General features: G+C 38.0%; 1 protein-coding gene across 1 annotated transcript in view; it reads left to right on the plus strand.

Moving 5' to 3' along the window:
- Positions 1-3,349: 3,349 nt before the first annotated feature.
- VPS8 (VPS8 subunit of CORVET complex) overlaps positions 3,350-22,998 on the plus strand; it is a 235,378-nt gene continuing 215,729 nt past the window's right edge. Inside the window, exons 1-3 of the mRNA XM_084872527.1 lie at positions 3,350-3,458; positions 19,270-19,515; positions 20,295-20,363. Of these exons, the coding sequence (XP_084728653.1) occupies positions 19,363-19,515; positions 20,295-20,363 (222 nt within the window). The 5' untranslated portion in view covers positions 3,350-3,458; positions 19,270-19,362. The remainder of the gene's footprint in view (positions 3,459-19,269; positions 19,516-20,294; positions 20,364-22,998) is intronic.

Here is a 22,998-nt window from a genome sequence, read left to right on the forward strand (position 1 = left end):
ACAACAGTTCAGTTAGTACTACTTGCCAATCACAAATGCAAACATAGGCAGTAAAACTGCATTCCCAGAATAACTTTATAAATTTATAAAGATATTCCACTCCACTAGTAATCCAACACAAATTAAAACGAGAGGCAATTTCCTCTATCAAACTGGCAAAGCTTTTTGAAAAGATAAAATAAATGTGGGTGGGTATGTGTGATGAGCACCCTCGAGCACTTCTGCTGAGAACGGAAGCTGGCCTGACCTTTCTGGAAAGCTATTTGGCAGTAGGTATTCACAGACTTAAAAGCTTTCAAAGCCTTTGAATAAGTAATTTCACTTAGAGGTTTCTATCCTAAGGAAATAGTTTTAAAATGTGGGCAAAAATTTTAGTATAAGAATATTCATGGCAATGTTCTTGTTAACATTGAAGAAATACAAAATACCTTATATGTCCAAAAAAAATTAAAAGAAACATTATCAACCATTATATTTGTGAACAATTTTAATAACTGTGAATAGCGTTCAAGATATAACATTGAGCAAAAAGAAAAAAAAATAGGATACAGGACTCTATATTCTATTTAGTTCTGTTATGTCAAAAATGTAAATAGGCAAAGTAAAAGACACAAAGGCAAAAACCATGAGTGCTTTTTTTCTGGAATGTGAGTCATTTCTGTTTTACTTCTTATATTTACTGATTTTGCCAAGTTTCCTATAATAACCATACAATATTTTTTATTTTTTATTAATGTAAACATTTCTATAAAGCGTAGCATATCAGCTGAGACCACCCTCTAACATTCCTGATTGTGAGTTGGAATCACTTTCCAACAACATCCATCCACAGGTCTCAGGTTTACTTTGTACAGTTATTATGTGTACTAGAGGCTCCAGAACACTGTATGTATATACCCCTGCCCGTTAGTCACTTAATAGCCATCTGGGTTATCAGATTGACTGTCTCAGTATTACAGAGCTTTTTTTTTTTTTTTTTTTTTTTTTTTTATAAAGGCTTAGGTACAAACTATATTGTATTGTTCTTTTATTTATTTATTTATTTATTTATTTATTTATTTATTTTTAAAATTGTTATTGATTTTTCACAGAGAGGAAGGGAGAAGGATAGAGAGCCAGAAACATTGATGAGAAAGATACATTGACCAGCTGCCTCCTGCACACCCCCCACTGGGGATGTGCCCGCAACCAAGGCACATGCCCCTGACCGGAATCGAACCTGGGACCCTTCAGTCCGCAGACAACACTCTATCCACTGAGCCAAACTGGTTTCGGCAGAGCTTATGTTCTTAACCCTTATTTTACTTAATTATAGCCCCAAAATGTAAGAATAATGATGCTGGCAATTTGAACATGCCAAACAGAAGCCTTCAGTGCTTCCTTTAAGTGAAAAGGTGAACAGGGCATAATAAGGTGTTTAGAGAGAGAGAGAAATCACATTCACATAAACTTTCATTACAATATGTCTTATAATTGTTTTCTTGTATCACTAGTTATTGTTGTTAATCTCTTACTGTGACTAATTTACAGATTTTTTATATATGAGAAAAAAAGTGTGTACGTGTAAGGTTCAGTACTATCACAGTGTCAGGCATCCACTGGGGGTCTTGGAAGGTGTCCCCTGAGGATAAGGAGGACTACTGTACTGCCTTTGATACCTCTGTTCCCCAGGTAGGCATTCTCCCTGCTCTCAGTCTACTGAAATCCTTCAAGGCCCTCCTAAGACATCACCTCCTCCCTAAGTGTTCCACCTTTCTCCCTTATCTGTGATCCTAAAATGATGGTGTTATAACTTCCTTATACCTCTCAGAACAACCTGCCTTATGTGAGTAGCTACATCTGTACACTGAGTTCTTAGACAAAGAGAACCTGGAGGGCAAGGCTGTGTCTTACACACCTTTGGGTCCTTCAAAGGCCCGGAACTATAGTGAACCTGGCTGATGCTCAATAGAGGTCGGCCCAATGGAATGTTTTCTATATCTCCTTCCTGGAGCATGCTGTGGTGTTCTTCATCCTTCTCTTTTCTTGATCTTAGGCTCCATGGGGCCAATGTTATCTTTGGAGGTGTTAACAGAAAAACATTCTAACCTGTAAAGAATTTTTGTGAGTTTGAGTCAAAGTGTTGACAATTGCCAGGAAGTACAATCTCAACAAATTGGGATAATACTCCGAAAAATGGCAGGTTTTCACCTTGTTTTATACATTACAATCAAAGGAGGAGGAGACATAAGTTGGTTACATGAAATCCATTGGTGATAGATAAATTGGTGATAGATTAGGGAGGCAGGAGAAAGCAAAGGGAGAGGAATCCCTGGGATTGGATAAAAAGTAAAATGATAGACCCATACTTCTTTTACTTAAATAGGTACAGGATAGTTAACAGTCAACAATGAACAAGATAACAATAACAATGGAGGAATTTATGGTCTCCATCCTGGCGCCCAGGGCCTTCGGTTGTGCCCTGAGGGGCCCAGAGAAAGGGAAATTACAAATCACCCTGACATTTCACAGGTATGCTATCTTACTTAGATGCAAAAAGACAATAGGTTCAGTTAAGGTAAAGATTGACCTTTATCCAGGAAGATACTGGCCTAGGACAAGACTACCCACGTTAACTGCTTTTAGTTAAAGTTTTAATTTCAGACTACCCATTGCCAGTTACTTTAGGCCTTTGAGTTTGTAAGACTGCCATGCAGGCCTTCCCTGAGCTTGTCAGATTAGCGTGTGGCCTTTTTAATTTATTTTTTAATTTTTCCCACCCGGAGTGGAGCCTCTAAAAGAGTTTGTCCTGAAAACTGTCATCTTCAGAAGGAGAGAAATCAATATGTTTTTACCCATTTAAAACATATTTTCTTTATTTGAGAGTGTGGGTCTCCTATATTTTTTGGTGTTAAGATCTATTTTTGCAGAGCAATGTACATAAATTAGAAAATAATAGTTTTTAGTGTGTGTGTGTGTGTGTTTACTGTCCTTATTTGGAAAAATTAAAGCTGACAATTCTACGTTCCTCTTTCAAAAGAATGATAGAAAAAAATTACTGGTTGCAATCTCCAAAAGCCTGGGAATCAATTGCCTTTCTGGAATCGCTGAAGATAGTAGGTTCATTTTCTTAAAGGCTAAATTCATTGACATAGGGCTGGAAATGGGTTCCTCTTAGATCAGGGATCTCTATGTATTGGTCTGCACTCCTCCTCTGATATTTCCATTCTCCTGTTCCCAAAGATGTAAATCACCCTTAAACTACCTGGGCTGAGACGGAGTGTTTCTGGCCCTTTAAACGAGGGCGTGGCGTAGAGGCGGGGCCCGCCCCGGAGAGACCCGGGTGCGGGAGGAAAGCGGAAGCTTGGCCAGCAGGGACAGGAGGGTAGGAGGCACTGCGCATGCGTGCGTGCGTGAGGCTGGGGCAGGGGGCGGGGTCTCGTGGGCCGGGGTCGGGGCTGGCGCGGCTACGGGCGCAGGTACAGTGTGGGCTGGGCCGGCGGTGCTGGGAGGGGCTGTACCCCGGGGGGGGGGGGGGGGGGGAGGAGGAAGAGGACGCCCGTCGGCTCCCTGAGCTGCCGCCCTTTCCCCCCGCGCGACAGCTGCGCGGCCTCGGGGTGGCGGACGGAGCGGCCCCTGACCGGCTGACTGGCCTGGGGCCCACCGGCCGGGCGGGGCTGACCCTGGGGAGGAAGGGTGTGCCCTCCGTTTGGCCTGGGACTGGGTCGGGCAGTTTCCACTTGTTGGTTGCAAGAGAATGGGAGGCTGAGAGACAGGTGCACCCGCCCCCCCCAGACCGTGAGAGCAGGAGGCCGGTGGTGATACACGCCTCCCCGGGGATGGAACAGGTGTGCAGCCGCCTTTGGGGCTCGGGGCACAGGTGTAGGCCCCTCCATCCCTCGAGGACTGGGATGAGTGTGCTCCCCAAGTGTGAGGCTGGGGCATGGCTGGGGTGTCCACCTCTTGGGATTGAGACGCACTCTGTGAGGCTGGTCCCACTTACTCTGCCTGCAAGGAGTGTCCCAGAGGGAGGGCAGCAAGGGGACCGGTGGGTCTCTAGCGTTTGAGGCCACTCCTATGTCCGGGTTAGTTTTTCTCAAGTTGGTACCTCAGGAAGAAGGGAAACAGCGGCCTAAAGTGTTTGGGTGTTTTTCAAAGGAGATTAGGGTGGGATGGAGGGAGATCAGAGAGAGAGGCTCCATGGCATGGGTAATCAAGAACACCTGAGCCTTCTCCAACTAAGCATGTATCTTCCATACTCCACCAATCCGAGAATGGACTGGAAGGCTTGTGTCCCTCTGCATTGCCCCACCCACCCTCTACCATACCTTCCTGACCTCCCACCTCCTTCAAAGTACCCCTTCAAAAACCAAAAACCCAAGCCGAACAAACATGGATGATAATTTGTGGCATCAGCTCTACTACAGATGTCTGTGATGGTCAGAAAATTACATGTCCGGTGTGTGTGTTTGAAAAAAAAAAAAAAAAAAAAATATATATATATATATATATATATATATATATATATATATATATATAATTTATTTATTTATTTATTTATTTTAATTTCTTTATTGATTAAGCTATCACATATATGTCCTCATCCCCCCTTTCCCATCCCCCACCCGTCCCCACGCATGCCCCCACCCCACTGTTGTCCTTGACCACTGGTTAGGCTGAAGTATATTTAATACAGATGGGTTGGAGGATCTATATATGTTTGCATAAGATAGGGGTTTGCTCATGATTAAATGTAAGCAAAGAATAGATAGTGAAACCTCTGGCAATGGCTGGCTTGTTCCGTAGAGTGCAGAATAAAGATAAGTGTGCCGGTCGGGGAGGATTGTGGTTGAATGATTGGGCTTGATATGTTAAAGATACATAGTTACATGTGAAAAAATTCCAGAGCTCTAAGAGTAATATATTGATTATCCTTTGTTCCTGGATGGATGTTTTCCTTCCAGCTTCGAAAGCAGGTGAATATTTTATGTCTTTCAGAATATTGGGACATCTTGATGATTTTTAACTGTATCTCACTCTTTTTGTAGACATTTCAACCATTGAGATATCAAATGTCAGTTATGTATGGGAATGAAAAGTAAGGCCTTTAGAACTTAATGAAGTATATTTAACTTTTTTTTTACTTTTTTTTATTAAGGTATTATATGTGTACATACCTTTCCATTGCCCCCCCTCTCATACATGCCCCCCCCCCCAAGTTTTTCGTCCATTGGTTTTGCTTATATGCATGCATACAAGTCCTTTGGTTGATCTCTTATCTCCCCCATATCTCCCTATCCTCCCAGCTGTAATTTGACAGTCTGTTTGTTGCTTTATCTTTTTGTTCATCAGTTTATAATGTTCTTTATTATCCATAAACGAGTGAGGTCATGTGGTGTTTCTCTTTCATTGACTGGCTTATTTCACTCAGCATGATGTTCTCCAATTCCATCCAGGTTGCTGCAAATTATAAGAATTCCTTTTTTATGGCACCATAGTATTCCATCGTGTAGATGTACCATAGTTTTTTGATCCAGTCATTTGCTGATGGGCATCTAGGCTGTTTCCTAATCCTAGCTATTGTAAATTGTGTTGCTATGAACATAGGGGTGCATATTTCCTTTCTAAGTGATGTTTCTGGTTTCTTAGGATATATTCCTAGGAGTGGGATTACTGGGTCGAATGGGAGTTCCATTTTTCAGTTTTTTTGAGGAAACTCCATACTGTTCTCCACAGTGGTTGCACCAGTCTGCATTCCCACCAGCAGTGCACGAGGGTTCCTTTTTCTCCGCCACCTCGCCAACACTTGTCATTTGTTGATTTGTTGATGTTAGCCATTCTGACAGGTGTGAGATGGTACCGCATTGTTGTTTTGAACTTTTGATCTTTTTATAGCTTCCACAGAGTTTAAATAGATTATCTTGACCCACAGCTTCAGGTGTCATATGTGTATATTTGTAAGATTAAGCTGTTCTATTCTTAACTGAACTTTGAATTAATGTTTGAATTATCTCCATTCTGTATAATAGCTCCCGTGTTACATCTTTCAAGTTTCCAAGCACCCAGATTAAAGAGAAAACTCCTACCTTCAGTATTTACAAAACCTTGGGAATGGCACTGCTTGGCCAAATGGGACACAAGAATGTCCTCTGCCTACTCTCCTGGCTAGGCAGATATGGTATTTGATTGGCAGTACCACCAATTACATGGTTGGAGGGAAGGAGGGGCATTTTTCCAGAGGAAAGGTGGTGAAAGTACTGGGATGTTTTAACCATAACCAAATAGATTTTTCCCTCTGCAATTGAGCTAGAAGCCTCTTCTTGCTCTTCTTAAAAATAAATCTCTTGTGCCTGTACATCCTCCTTGACACCTTACCAAGACAACCTGAGGTGACAATTAATTGGTAGTTAATTAAGATGAATGGGAAGGCCACCATCTACTCAGTCTACAAGTGAATGGAATCCTACCTTCTGTGAATTTAACTTTTCACCCATCCCGGTTTAGTGAGGAAGAAAAAAATAATATATTTCAGCCTACATGAAGCACAAGGTTCATGTGCTTCTTAGGAGGAGTTCTCTGAGGTTGGGGTGAGTCTTTGAGATTATTGTAATAGTGGGGAACTTCTTAGAAGCTGGAAAGAAGTGACACTTTTTCATTCGTTTTACTTGTTGCCTCAAACACGTTGATATGAAACTGATGAATAATGTTAGGGTTTATACATAATAGCTATTTGTAGACTTAGTTCTTCTTGTATTTGTTGCAGAGGATTTAGATTTTTGTTTTCTAGAATGAGGCTATTAAGAGTTGTGTTCATAATAATAATTTAGCACCATATGCAGGCAGATCTCAGGCATTTTTTTTTTTTTAATCCTCACCTGAGGATATGTTTTTCATTGATTCTAGAGAGAGGGAAGTGGGGACAGTGCAGGGAGAGAGAGAGAAAACATTGATATGAGAAAGAAACATCAAAAGATTGCCTTCCATACACACCCTGACTGGGAATTGAACCTGCAAACTGGCTATGTGCCCTGACCGGAAATCGAATCCAGGGAGCCACCTTGGCCTGGGTTCCTTTTTAAAACATGTCATTTATTTTTTAAATTAAATTTATTGGGGTGACATTGCTTAATAACATTGCATAAGTTTCAAGTGTATGGTTTTATAATACATCATCTATATATTGCATTATGTACTCACCACCCAAAGTCCAGTCTCCCTCTGTCACCATATATGTACCATAGCTTTTTAATCTGGGCTGTTTCCAAATCTTAGCTATTGTGCTGCTATGAACATAGAGGTGCATATATCCTTTCTGATTGGTGTTTCTAGTTTCTTAGGATATATTCCTAGGAGTGGGAATACTGGGTCAAATGGGAATTCCATTGTTAGTTTTTTGAGGAAATTCCATATTGTTCTTCACAGTGGTTGCACCAGTCTGCATTCCCACCAGCAGTGCAGGAGGGTTCCTTTTTCTCCATTTCCTTGCCAGCACTTGTCTTTTGTTGATTAATTGATGATTGCCATTCTGACAGGTGTCGTTTTGATTTACATCTCTCGGATGATTAGTGACTTTGAGCATATGTTTCTTGGCCTTCCTCCTGTCTTCTTTTGAAAAGATTCTAGGTCCGTTGCCCATTTTTAAATTGGATTATTTATCTTTTATTAAGTTGTAGAAGTTTCCTGTAGATGTTGGAGATTAAACCTTTATCTGTAATGACATTTGCAAATATGTTCTCCCATTCAGTGGGCTTTCTTTTGCTGTACAAAAGCTTTTGATGTAGTCCCATTTGTTTATTTTCTTTTTAGTTTCTATTGCCCTAGAAGCGGTATTGGTGAAGAAATTGCTTCGGCATGCCTGAGACTTCTCTGCCTGTGGATTCCTCTAGTATTTTTATGGTTTCCCGTCTTCTGTTTAAGTCCTTTATTCATTTTGAGTTTATTTTTGTGTATGGTATAAGTTGGTGGTCTAGTTTCATTTTTTTGTATGTATCTGTCCAATTTTCCCAACACCATTTATTGAAGAGACTGTCTTGACTCCATTGTATGTTCATACCTCCTTTGTCAAATATTAATTGTGCATAGTGGTTTGGGTCGATATCTGGGTTCTCTATTCTATTCCGTTGGTCTATATGTCTGTTCTTGTACCAGTACCAGGCTGTTTTGAGAATAGTGGCTTTGTAATACAGCTTGAAATCTGGTATTGAGGTCCCACCTGCTTTGTTCTTTCTCAGGATTGCTGTGGCTATTCGGGGTCTTTTTTTTATTCCAGATGAATTTTTGGAGAGTTCTTTCTAGGTCTGTGAAATACGCCATTGGTATTTTAATGGGGAATGCATTGAATCTATAGATTGCTTTGGATAGTATAGAAATTATAATGATGCTGATTCTACCAATCCATGAACATGGTATGTTCTTCCATCTGTTTATGTCTTCCTCTATCTCTTTTTTCAGTGTCGTGTAGTTTTCCACGTATAGGTCTTTTACCTCCTTAGTTAAGTTAATTCCTAGATATCTTAATTTTTTTGGTGCAATGGTAAATGGGATTGCCTTTTTAGTCTCTCTTTCTGTAAGTTCACTATTGGTATATAGAAATGCCATATATTTATTGACATTAATTTTATGTCCTGCTACATTGCCGAATTCATTTATTAAGTGTAATAGTTTTTTTGATGGAGTCTTTCAGGTTTTTTATGTGCAATATTATGTCATCTGCAGATAAGGACAGCTTTACTTCTTTTTCAATTTGGATGCCTTTTATTTCTTCTTCTTGTCTAATTGCAATGGCTAATACTTCTAGTACTATGTCAATCAGGAGTGGTGAGAGTGGGCATCCCTGTCTTGTTCTTGTTCTTAGGGGAAATGGTTTTAGTTTTTGCCCATTGAGTATGATGTTGGCTGAGGGTTTATCATATATGGCTTTTATTATGTTGAGGTATGATCCTTCTATTCCCACCTTGCTGAGAGTTTTTAATAAGAAAGGGTATTAGATTTTGTCAAATGCTTTTTCTGCATCAATTGATATGTCTATGATTTTATCCTTTATTTCATTAATGTGATTTATCACATTGATTGATATGTGTATGTTGAATCATCTTTGTGCCCCTGGAAGGAACCCCAATGTTTTATTGTATTCAATTTATTAGTATTTTGTTTAGAATTTTTGCATGTATATTCATTTTCTTTTTGTTTTTCTTGCCAGGTTTTGGTATTAAGGTAACAAGTTAGGAAATATTACCTGTTCTATTTTTGGAAGAGTTTGAGAAGCATAGGTATTAAATCTTCTTTGAATGTTTGGTAGAATTCACTAGTGAAACCATCTGGCCCTATACTTTTATTTATTTATTTTTTTGAGAGTTTTTGATGACTGTTACTGATGAACAGTCTATTTAGATTTTCTAATTCTTCATGATTTGGCCTAGGAAACCTCCTATTAAATAAAAGCCTAACATACAAATTGTTTGACTGGGAGTTTGGGAATTCAACTGCTTGCTATGAAGTGCGCTGACCACCAGGGGTTGGTGCAGAACATGGCTGGATGGTGGAGCAGGTGAGGGAGTGGTGCCAGGTGCCAGGTGGACCTTCGAGGATTGGAGTGCGAGATGGGGCCCAATCACCACAGGCCACCCCAAGGGACCCCACCTGTGCACAAATTTGTGCACTGAGCCTCCAGTGTTATATATTTCTAAGAACTTGTTTATTTCTTCTAAGTTATCAAGTTTGATGGTGTATAGCTTTTAATAGTATTCTTGTGTAGTGCTTTTTAGTTTTGTAGTGTTCATTGTGATTTCTCCTCTTCCATTTCTGATATTGTTTATTTGGGTCTTTTCTCTTTTTTTCTTAGTAAATCTAGCTAGAGATATCAGTTTTATTTATGTTTTCAAAGAACCAGTCTTTATTGCATTTTTTTTTTTTTTGTCTTTTTGTTCTCTATTTTTGTTTAATTCTGCCCTCATTTTTATTATTTTCCTTCCTTTTGTTGACTTTGGGCTTGGTTTGTTCTTTTTCTAGTTCTTTAAGGTGAAATGTTAGGTTGTTTCCTTGAGATTTTTCATTTTTATTGAGGTAGGCCTGTAATGCTGTAAACTTCCCTTTTATTACCACTTTTGCTGCATCCAAAAAATTTTGATATATGGTATTGTCATTCCCATTTGTTTCTGTGTATCTTTTGATCTCTTTTATTATTCTTTGACTTAGTCATTGGTCAGTAACATGTTTAATCTTCACATATTTGTGGGTTTCCAGCTTTCTTCTTGCAGTTGACTTCAGATTTTAAAGCGTTGTGGTTGGAGAATATGCTTGGTATGATTTAATTCTTCTTAAATTTGTTTAGGCTAGTTTTTGTCCCAACCATATGAATTCCTTGAGAATGTTCCATATCAAGCACTCTTCTTTTCCTTCACTTTTCTTTTTAATATTTGTTGTTCTGTATGTACTTCCTAAGTTTTAAATGACCACTCTTCTCATTTAGACATTTACCAAGAGAAGAGAAAAAGAAACAGCCTTATGGGCATTTTCTGGGCATTTAGTGACAGCTCTAAGCACTGTGGTTCATAGATACCTAATGTGCCTTTTCTTGGAAAGAAACTCACGGGTCAGGTAAGCAACTCATCTCAGTATAGAGAGCATTGCATCTAACACAGGGTCTGCTTCCCAGTAAGGTGAAATTGAGTGCCCTTGAAAATTGAGTACTTTCAAAGTACCCTGGGAAAGAGTCATGTTAGGCATTGACACAGGATCTGTCAGGAAGTCCAACACAGCCAGTTTTTGCTCCATGTTGGAACAGCATGCTGTTTGATATTGTGAGCACAGATGAAATTGATTGCTAATGCATGCAAAAACTGAGACTAACCAAAGGACAGCAGATATCCATTTCCTCTCCCAGGCTCCCTCTGAAGCACGTGGTTACTGAGTGGAATAGTATATAGAGTCCCTGGCTCTTTGTGAATCATTTCCCCCTCCCCCCTCTTTCCCTTTGTTAGAGATAATAGATGAATTCCTGTAAATTGAATGGACATAAGATATATTTTCACCTTGGCTTATAGGCTGAATTAATATAAAAGAACATGAAACATCTGAATTTGTGGAGTTTGTATCATTTTACACATGAGCAAAATGTTCACTAAAAGATAAAATCAGTGTTAGGGATTAAAAAAAAAATCTCAACTAGATATAAAGAAAGGAACTTGCAAGGTGGGAGGCTTTTTGGGGTAGAACGACTAACCACATCTAATTTTGAATGACCAGAACTGCTATTTGAGGCTCTGGAAACCAGTAGCGAAGTATTGCTTGGCTGTTTACTAGTATCTAGATAAGGAGGGAGGGGATGACTGGCTGGCTGAATTGGTGGGTCGATTAGGCAGTGGAATTAGGCATTGGAAATACAATGGTGAAAAAGACAGATCTTTGCTCTCCTGGAACCTTCATTTCAATAGAGGGAAGGGAATGGTGGTTCAGACACTGAAAAAATGATGTAATCCTATATAACAAAAGTGTAATATGCTGATTAGACCAGACATCCTTCCAGACGTCCTTCCTGACGGCCTTCCCGATGAAGCCGGGGCTTCGAGGGAAACCCTGTCCTGGGTGCCAGAGGGAAGCAGTGCCGGCAGCCAGGGGAAGGAAGGCCTACTCTTGCACAATTTTTGTGCATCAGGCCTCTAGTTAGTGTAATAAAAGAGAACAATATAAGTAAGTACATATTAAACCAGGAGCCTAGCTACCATAGTTGAGTAGGACAAAAAAGTTTTTTTTAGGAATCAAAGTTTTAGCTGCTATCTGAAGGATGAATATGATCAGCAGTAGTTGTCAAGCCTGAATAAATAAAGGTAGAACTCAGTTATAACTTGGCTTATTATGGTGTAGATTCCTAAAATCTGTGAGACAGTGTCCTCTGAAGCTTAGCAGTTACAGGTAATAAAACTGATGTATTTAATTTGTAAGACAGGTGTTTTTCTCACCTTCCAGTTTCTGTGTTAATAAGCAAATAATTATTGAATGTTTACATAGCTATGCAAGTTAGTGAGCCCGGTGATGTGGAATATACAGAGAAGCATGGTCCCATTTTTATTGTATAGCTGGGGAGAAAAGACCTAGTCACATGGTACATTATAATGAATCAATGTGAGGAAAGTTGCCTGGCACTATGCTAACGAAGATATGCATTCTGGATTTAGAGGACGCTTGGGGGAAGTTGTCCAGAAGGAAGGAAGGAAAGAAGGAAGGAACTTAGATAAATGGAGAAGAAAGGGAAAGGGAAGGTCAAGCAGAGTGAGTAGACATGGAGAGAAAGTGGAAGCTATTCTTAAAGGACTGAATTCAAACAGCGAGTTTAGTTGTAAAGGAAAGTAGGGCCAGCTCATCTGATGTCTGGAATCATAGGCTTAGAATTAGGAATTTTATCCTGTAGGCATTGGGGAGCTGTTAAAGATGAGTCCATTTACCCAAGAAATATAGTAGAAAACTAATAGAAGTTAATCCTCTATTGTATTTTTCTTTACAAAACAAACCACAAGAAGACATAAAAAAACAAAGAAGTAAGTGAAAGAAAAAAAAAATAACTTGGATTGGGAAGCTAGAAACAAAGTTGGCATGTAAACTTGTTTGCATATCATGATTTTGTTATAGCTTTCTGGGATACAGTAAATTAAAAAACAAAACCACATACTTGAGTTGATTTCACTGTAATGTGAAAAGTTCTAGGATCCTGGAACTTGAGAACAGTTGGGAACATTTGCCAAAGTAAGAAAACAAGCAAACAACAACAATAAAACTGTTGAAAGAGTTCCACATTAACCTATCTTAATCTAGGTCACATTCTAGAGTTATTATTCATTTGGCCAATGTTATAATGGGGCCATTGCTGTTTATATTATTTATATGAATATATTTTTAAATGGTCCTTGAATCTATTAATTGGTTGGGAATATTTTATTAATTAAGAGGGAACAACCTTGGGAACTATCAAGATATCTGATAATCTTTTATTATTTATTTTTTATTTAAATTCTTTATTTTTGAAAGTATTACGTATGTCTCCTTTTTCCCCCATTGACCTCTTCCTACCTGGTCCTGCCCCCAGCCCAGGCGTCCCCCACTGTCTGTGTCCATAGGTTATGCTTATATGCATGCATACAAGTTCTTTGGTTGATCTCTTACCATCCCCCCTCACACCCTCATTTGCCTTTCCACTGAGGTTTGACGGTCTGATCAATGCTTCTATGTCTTGATCTATTTTTGTTTATCAGTTTATGTTGTTCATTATATTCCACAAATGAGTGATATCTGTGATACTTATCTTCCTCAACTGACTTATTTCTCTTAGATAATACTATCCAGGTCCATCCTTGCCGTTGCAAATGGTAAGAGTTCTGTCTTTTTTATAGCAGCATAGTATTCCATTGTATAGATGCATCACTTGTTTTTAGATCCACTCACCTGCTGATGGGCACTTAGGCTGTTTCTAAATCTTAGCTATGGTGAATTGTGCTACTGTGAACATAGTGATGCATATATTCTTTCTGATAGTTATTTCTGGTTTCTTAGGATGTATTCATAGAAGTGGGATTATTGGATCAAATGGGAGTTCTATTATTAATTTTTTAGGAAACTCCATACTGTTTTCCATAGTGGCTGCACTAGTCTGCATTCCCACCAGCAGTGTGTGAGAATTCTTTTTTCTCCACATCCTCGCCAACACTTGTGGTTTGTTGACTTATTGATGGTAGCCATTCTGACAAGTGTGAGATAGTACCTCATTGTCGTTTTGATTTGCATCCCTCAGATGATTAGTGACTTTGAACATTTTTTCATATGTCTCTTGGGCTTCTGTATGTCCACTTTCGAAAAGTGTCTATTTAGGTCCTCTGCCCATTTTCGATTGGATTGTTTATCTTCCTTTTGTTAAGTTGTATAAGCTCCCAAGATATCAGATAATCTTAAATCAGAACTATTAAAATATTCATTTATCAGCACTCAGAAGAGGACAATATATTGGGTAATATGATTCTGTGACATATATTTTCTGTTATATTAATTTGGTTCCATTCTGGGAGAGACTAAGACAATTGAGGTTACCTGTTGTGTTGTCTGCAGATACTGTCTGGCATGGCATTGCCTTAAGAATGATAAAAACACTAGATTACCCAATGACTAGGTGAAGAACTAGTTGTAGAATTGTATTTCAGGAGGAAATTATCAGTAGTTTATTGCCAACCTCTGCACTGAGATAGCACTTAAGTGATATCTGAAGGCAGTATCAGCATCAAGTGTAATATTAAATGTCATATATTAATCATTTCATCATTGTTCTGCATATTGAAATGAAAAGCTTGCTCAATAAATATTTGGGCAACACCAAATTAGAAGGGAGGGGTTAGTATTTCAGATTGTTGAAGATGTTACTAAACAAATTAATTGAAATTTGTTAGTACATTTGTTCCCTATTGTTATGGTGACAAATTGCCATAAATGTAGTAGCTTAAAACAACATAGATTTATTACTGTCCGGGTCTGTGGTTCACAAATTCAGTACCAGTCTTAGTAGGCTAAATTCAAGCTGTGGCAGGGCTGGCTTCTTCTGGAGGCTCCAGGAGAGAATCCCTTTACTTGTCTTTTGCAGCTTCTAAAGACTGAGTGGATTCCTTGTCTTTTGGCACCCTTCCTTCATCTTCAAAGCCCGCAGTATAGCATCTCTCTGCTTCTGTTGTCACATCTCGTCCTCTGACACGCTCTTCTGCCTCCCTTTCCCACTGTTAAAGACCCTTGTGATTACATTGGGCCCACCAGATAATCCAGGAAAATATCCCAACTCAAAATTAGAATTTAATCAAATCTGCTGATCCCTTTTGACATGTAACAGTTAGGGGTTCTGGGGATTAGAAAGGGCGTCATTGGGCACTGTTTTTCTGCCTATGACAGGTAAGTTCAGGCACACCCAGTTTCTAAAAAGTTTACAGAAGCTGCTCTGGTGAACTCTTTTAAAAAAAATGAGCATTGTGACCTTTTGACTCAGCAGGTCTATTTGGGTTGGAAACATTTATTGACCAACTGAAAGAAAGGAAAAACTGCTGGTTAGTGACAAAAGAGGAAGCTGATATAAAAAAAAGGCATAATTTTAGAATGAATTAGTAGTATAAGATACTTATCATAATTAAAATTATTATTAAGTGTACGTATTGCTTTGCTGGGAGCTGTACTAGTCTTAGGCAAAACCCCACAATTCATCTCATAAATAAATTTCTAATATGATATTAGGAGCATATCCTTCCAATAAGGTATTCTTCTGATAGCTTAGTGTGGGTTACTGGCTCTTGTTTCACAGTCTTTAACTTTAGAAGAATTTGGTGATTTTTGAGGAAATTTTAAATGATAATAGCTAATATTTCTTGAAAACCTATTCTGTGTCCAAGCATTATTTTTAATGCTTTACAGTCACTTTGTCATTTATTCTTGCAAAATAGGTAGTTGCATTCCTAGGAGTTAGGACTCTCAATTGTAAGTCACCAAAAAAAGAAAATTGGGAGAGTATTTTGGCTTATGTATCCAAACCACGAGAGCTAACTTCATAGAAAATTGGAAACTTGCGACTTGAATGATATCAGGACACTCTTTCCTCTTCTTTCCTCCTGCTTGTGTTTGTGGGTTGATTTCATTCTTGCTAGAGAATCTGTACTTAGAATGTAAATTGTGTCTATGCAGGTAGATTTCCAGTAACAGACACAAAGTAGGTGTTTGGTCGATGTGTACTGAATAAATGATTTCCTTTTTCTGCAGAATAGGGTGGGGGGGGGGGGCGGGGTGCTGCCCAGCCTTATTACTTATTGTTTAGAGAACAATGGAAATGGATCTTTCTCACCAGTTCCATTTTAATGAATCCCCGTGAAGGACTCTGGTTACTTTAGGCAATCTCTATTACTAGGGGATTTACATTTATTTATTTTATTTTTTAAATTAAATCTTCATTGTTGAAAGTATTACAAATGCCCCACCCCCACCCCCCAACACACACACACACACACACACACACACACACACACACACACACAAACACACTTACTCCCTTCTAGCCTGCCCCCCTCCATTTGTCGGTGTTATGCATATATGCATACAAGTTCTTTGGTCGACCTTTTTCCACCCACCCACCTACCCTCCCATGCCTTTCCTCTGAGATTTTTGATTGGCAGCCTCCACAAGAACCACATGGTTTGAAGGGGCCCTTCCCAAAACAAGAGCTGCTGCTCTGTGTAGGGAACACAAAGAGCTACAGGAAAGTTCATTTTACAAATGTAGAAATAGAGGGGCTCCAAAAGGTTAGTCAGATTGACCAAAGTTATAGGTAGGAACTGGTAAAGTCTAGATTCAAACCTGATTTTAATTGACCCTTTGACTTGTGTTCTTTTCACTTTGCTACCACATCTCATCAATCACAGGAGCTCAGTGAGGTGAAGGCTGGAAATGAAGTAGGGTAGCATGGCAGGATGATGTTCTTTTATTGCTGTTCAGAGATGCTGACTGAGCAGTTCTGTGTGCCTCTAACTCCACATAGGAGATATAAAAAGAGCTAGAAAAAGTTGTTTTCCTTTCTCAGTTATTTTAGAAAAACAAATGCAAAGAATGAAACATTGTAGGTTATTGATAATTTACATAAAAGCTTTATTTCTTTTTCTATAGTCTTTTCTACTATTTAAGTGCATGTATCTATAATAATAAAAGCATAATATGCTAATTAGGCTGGGCAGCTGAATGGCATTCCAGAGGAAGTTGCAGCAGTGGGGCCGAGGTAGAGGTGGTTAGGGGTGATCAGGCAGGCAGGTGAGTGGTGAGGGGCGATTAGGCAGGCAGGTGAGCAGTTAGGAGCCAGCGTCCTGGATTGGGAGAAAGATGTCCAACTTTCAGTTTAGGCACGATCCTGCTGTGGAATCGGGCCTAAACCAGCAGTTGGACATCCCCCCAGGGGGTCTGTATTGTGAGAGCATGCAGGCTGGGCTGAGGGACCCCTACCTCTCTGTGCATGAATTTTGTGCACCGGGCCTCTAAAATATTTTTAGAGGCCTGGTGCACAAAATTCATTTATATATGAATAAATCTCAGAAACTTTCCTGAGGAATCACTGAATATAAATTTAATTGTGCATATTTGCAAATATTATAATAATTTGACTAGTTATAATAATTTTTGCTAAGTAGTACAAGCAAGAGTGAACTTTATTAAGAAGTAACTTTTCATGAGCTAGCTCAGTTTTCTTTGAAGAAAGGCATATAATATTGCTAATATTGCTACCATATTTCGCTCATTGCAAAAGAAGCAGTAATTTAGTAACTGAGATTGGAAGGATACTTTCTAATGTTGCCAGATACAGAGTACCCTCAATTATGTCTTTTAGGAATATATTTAATAGCATGTGTTTTATAAAAGCCCTAGAGTCTATCTTCTGTGGCATGTGAAAGAAATTAGTCTATATTTGATAATATGCCAAATGTACTAGCTAGAAAAAATTGGTTTCAGCCCTTAAAAAACAGTCTTCATGAGTCTTACACATAGTAGATATTAATTTTTTTAGTATGACAAAACTGAAACACTTAAGGAAGTGAAATTAATTTTAAGTATGGGGATATGAAGAATTAATTGTGTTGCCGAAACCGGTTTAGCTCAGTGGTAAAGCGTCGGTCTGCGGACTGAAGGGTCCCAGGTTTGATTCCGGTCAAGGGCATGTACATTGGTTGCGGGCACATTCCCGGTGGGGGGTGTGCAGGAGGCAGCTGTTCGATGTTTCTCTCTCATCAACGTTTCTGGCTCTCTATCTCTCTCTCTTCCTCTCTGTAAAAAATCAATAAAATATATTTTTTTTAAAAAAGAATTAATTGTGATGGAAAAAATAAAATAAAGAAAATAAAAAAATGAGCTAATTAGATAACATTTTGTATTTTAGGCATGCTATATATTTAAAAAACAACAACATGCCCTACAGCCTTTAAAAAATTAGCTCTTTCAATGGCTCAGTGGTTGTCAGCCTTTTTTTTTTTTTTTTTTTTTTTTTTTTCCTCCTTCACTTCACTAAGGGGTAAGAGAGGAGTTTGTATGGTGGGGAGAGGTGTTTTTTTTTTTTTAATTATCATTATTACTATGGCATTGTTTCTGTTTTCATATTTTTATTTCTTTATTTGAAACAGGTAGAGCTAAGTGATGGATTTTTAAAAGTTTGGTCAATTGGAGTCCAATTATAACATAAACTAAAAACATTTAAAAGTAAATTTAATCTCTACACTTATAATTACTTTTTCCTGACTGTGTTTTTAGTTTTCTAGAAATTTTGCAGGTAATTGCGTGCTAGACAACTTTGCGAATAAACAAAATTATCTGTTTCTTTTAAAAAATGTATATTTTTATTGATTTCAGAGAGGAAGGGAGAGGGAGAGAAATAGAAACAGTGATGAGCAAGAATAATTGATTGGCTGCCTCCTGCATGCCCCCTACTGGGTATTAAACCTGCAACCCAGGCATGTGCCTTGACCGGGAATAGAACCGTGACCTCCTGGTTCATAGGTTGACGCTCAACCACTAAGCCATGCTAGTCTGGCCATCTGTTTCTTTTTGGTATAACATTGTATTATTTAGCGCTGTGAAATCTACAAAAAAAAAGTGCACTTTTCTTAAAAGTATTTCAGTTTTCCCTGAAAATGTCCATGTTTCTATATGACTGGCTTTCTTTCTAGAAATCTCTAGTTGGTTGTGGAATTATTTTATTTCAGCATCATTGTTGCCTACTCTGATAGATCTTAACCCTTAGATTTACTAGTGTCATATTAGGTGACTAGCTATTCATTTTGGGCTCTTTGTGTTTGCCCAAGGCCCCTGAGGGATCTGTGGTCCTGTATAGATGCCAGTGAAAACATTGGTCTATATGCTTATCTACAGAGTACTTGGAGATCTACTCTGAGGTTTAAGAATGTGAGGAAAGGGTTAATTGTAGCTTTTGGCACCAGTTTGCCCTTTATGCTCTTAGGAACATAAATCTAATTATTACCAGGTTTGGTGACTGCGTTTATCCCAAGTCTGTCTCTATCACCAGACTTAAGACTTTGGGTGGTGGGTTCCTTCCTAGACTCCTGAGATAGATGTTCTTCCTTTATGCTCCCATAGAAACTCAGCTCCATATCATACCTCATACCCTTGTTTTAATTTCCCTTTGCCTATAATCAGATGATTAAGTTTCCCCAAAAGTCTGACCAAATAAGTCTTCAGAATGTTCTGTTGAGGAAATCTAAACAACGTATTATTTTCTTTTTTGAAAAGAGATCATCATTCTGGTCATCATGATTTAAGGCCAAAAAACAAAACAAACAATAACTTGCTTGGATTGACTGAATACAGCTCTTAAAAGTAAATATGGAAAATGAACCAGACCATGAAAATGTGGAACAGAGCCTCTGTGCCAAGATTACTGAAGAAGAACTGAATAAATCTTTCAATCTAGAAGCTTCACTTTCAAAGTTCTCCTACATAGATCTGGACAAGGAACTGGAGTTCAAAAATGATCTGGTAAAATTCAATTTTTGTTAAGTGATGAATTTAACAGAAATGTTGATTAGACTGTACTTAATAACTCAGAAACTTTAAATCTATCATTTTTGCATGGATTAATAAGAGTGTGTACAGTTTTATGAGGTACTATCACTCTTCATTTGTATAGTTCATTTTAGTTTATGAGATACTTTATTACATGTTCTCATTTGAGCTTTACAATACTCTGGCAATCCATTTTATAAAAGAAGAAACTGAAGTGCCACTATATTAAATGATTTAAAATCATAGAGCTAGTGGTAAGTTTAGAATGTTTACATAGCGATTCCCCCTCGCCCATGAGAATATTTAATGACAAATTGTTTGACCTAATTAATCTCACCATCATTTATGAAATGACTAACAAATGCAATGTCAGACCTTTGTGTATATAGCTTATATGACTTATGTCTTAACTTAGAAAATTAGGGATTGTCATAAAACATACTGTTTTGTCATGTCTAAGAAAGCAGATGCCAATTTCCTTCAACAGAAGCTTTCTGGAAAGGGCTGTGGGGATGGTATAGTCAGTGCATATTTGTCTTTATAATCACTGATAGGTGGATGGGAAAGGAAACAGTTCTATAGTCTTTTGACCTGATCCTTATTACCATGGATTTTTATTGAGTTGGTTCTCATGTGATTAGTTTGGTGGTATGTGTGTCTCTTAATTGATAATGGTTTGAAATTAATTAAAACATATGATTGTAAGAGGGAAAGCATCATTGTGTGAGCATTAATTTCTTTTCTCTATTTAGATTGATGACAAGGAGTTTGATATTCCTCAAGTTGATACTCCTCCAACATTGGAAAGCATACTAAATGAGGTAAGTATATAATAATGATCATTTTATGGTATTAATTATAATACTTCTAGATTAGTTATAGTGTATATATCAATATCTGCACTGTCCAATGTGGGAACCACTAGCCACATGTGGCATTTTAAATTTACATTAATTACAATTAAACAAGAATTAAAAATTCAATTCCTCATTTGTACAAGACACATTTCAAATGCTCAGTACTCCACATGTAGCTAGTGGCTACTATAGTGAATAGCAGAGATGCAAACTATTTCTGTCTTTGCAGAAAGTTCTGTTGGACATTGCTGATCTAAATTGTGAGCTTTTTAAGGGCAGAAGCCATGTCTTGGTCATCTCTGCCCAGTACAGTGCCTCCTACTTGGTAAATTTTAAAAATGTTTTATTAAGTGAGTTGAAGTACTAAACTCATGTCACTTTTGAGATTGTATTATGTTTGATAATGTTATCTCTACCAGTGATTCAAATAGCTCATCCTCTGATACTAAAGAGCATTTGCAGCCTTGCAATGTGCCTCATCATCCTTCTGTATAAAGAAAAATCAACCTCCATAGTTTATCTTATGAGTACTATCTCTATTAAAAAGTTTCTCAGACTTTTGAAATGATGTTATCCTTTTCTGAATAAGGGATAAAAGGCTTTGTAAAGGAACTTGGAGGAAGTACATGTTTGTGAAGCATACCCTGCATCTGCTGATAATTCTTCAACTCCATCTTCTTGGTCTCTTACAAACTTGCTTAAGACTTCCCTTGAAGGTTTTGGCTTCGATTTTTTAATGTATAAATCTATTTAAGATTTTTGGTTGTATTTTCTAAAAGATAATGATGCAGTTTCCCCAACAGAAATGCCCACTGATCCCATAGCTCTGAGTGAGTTGGGCCTTGGTCTTTATTACTTCTTTCCATTTACTACTTTTAGGGTAATAGCCAACACTTTATTATAGGATGCAAAATACTTTCTTTGTGAATTGTATCTTTCATTTTTCTTACATGACTTTTATTTCTTTTGTTATATTAGTTGATATTGCTGTTACTTTTAAAAAACTCTTTATTGTTGAGAGCATTACAGATGTTCCCTCTACCCCACCCCCATTGCACCACTCCACCCAAATCCCATCCTGTCCCAGACTTTCACCACCCTATTTTATTATTTATGTCCATGGGAAATGCATGTATGCATATAAGTTTTTTGGTGAATCTCCTCCCTCCTGCCCCCCCACCCCCTCCACACACACACACACACATTTCCCTCTGAGATCTGTCAAATCTGTTCCATGTTTCCAGGTCTCTGGTTCAATTTTATTCACCAGTTTGTTTTGTTCATTAGACTCCTTGTTTATTTTGATTTGTAGATTCAATTGTTGATAGATATGTATTTATTGCCATTTTATTATTCATATTTTTTAACTTATTCTCAAAGAAGACCCTTTAGCATTTCAGGTAATACTGGTTTGGTGAAGATGAGGTCTTTTAACTTTTCTTGTTTCTGAAACTTTATCTGACCTTAAATTCTAAATGATAGCATTGCTGGGTAGAGTAATCTTGGCTGTAAGTCCTTGTGTTTCATCACTTTGATTATTTCTTATCACTGTCTTCTGGCCTACAACATTGAGAAATTAGCTGACACCCATATGTGTGCTCTCTTGTAGGTAGCTAACTGTTTTTCTCTTGCTGCTTTTAAGATTCTCTCTTTGTCTTTAACCTTTCACATTTTAATTATGATGGGTCTTGGTTTGGGCCTCTTTGGGTTCATATTACTTGGAACTCTCTGTGGTTCCTGGACTTGTATGTCTATTTTTTTCACCATGTAAGTGAAGTTTTCTGTCATTATTTTTTCAAATAGGTTTTCAATTTGTTGCTCCCTCTCTTTTCCTTCTGGCACCCCTATCATGTGAATGTTGGTATGCTTAAAGTTGTCCCAGAGGCTCCTTATACTATATTCATATAGTACAGGAAGAGTACTAAGAATATCCTGGGGAATAGTATCATTTAAAGGTTAGATTGAGGAGAAAATAGAGAACATGACTGCTAGAAGAGACCACATACTTGGAGGACTACCAGCAAAAAGATGTACTACTAGAAACTAAGGGAAGAGAAAATTTCAAGAAGTAGTGAATGGTCAGTAGTGTTAAATGATGTATAGAGGATGAGAACATACTAACTGAAAATAGGCCAGTGGATTTGGCTAATTTCAGCAAGGGTAGTTGTCAGTAGTTGGTAGTGATGAGTGGAGAAAGTAAAGATAATGAGTATGGACTGCTCTCTCAAGAACATTAATGGAAATGATAAGGCAAAGGTAGTCCAGCTGAAACTGAAGGTATGATCAGAACATTTTTCTTTAATGTCAATTGTTCAGAATCCACTCGTTCAAAGCTGAACTCCTCATTCTGCTTTATTTGCTATTCTGCTTTATCTCAGTAGTATCACCTTTTGCCTAGTTTCTCAGCTGGAATCCTTGGAATCTTCTTTGACTTTTCCTGCCTTAAACTCCCTCCCCCATATAAATGGTAACCATGGATTTAGGATTTTATCTCAGTAATATCTCTGTCATTTTTTTTTTTTTTTATCTCTTCTGTTGCATTCCTAGGCCCATCCCCTCTCTTTCCTTGATGTTGCAATAGCCTTCTTGCTGTTCTTAA

The sequence above is a fragment of the Pipistrellus hanaki genome (assembly GCF_964339955.1).
Source record: "Pipistrellus hanaki genome assembly, chromosome: 2".
NCBI lineage: Eukaryota > Metazoa > Chordata > Mammalia > Chiroptera > Vespertilionidae > Pipistrellus > Pipistrellus hanaki.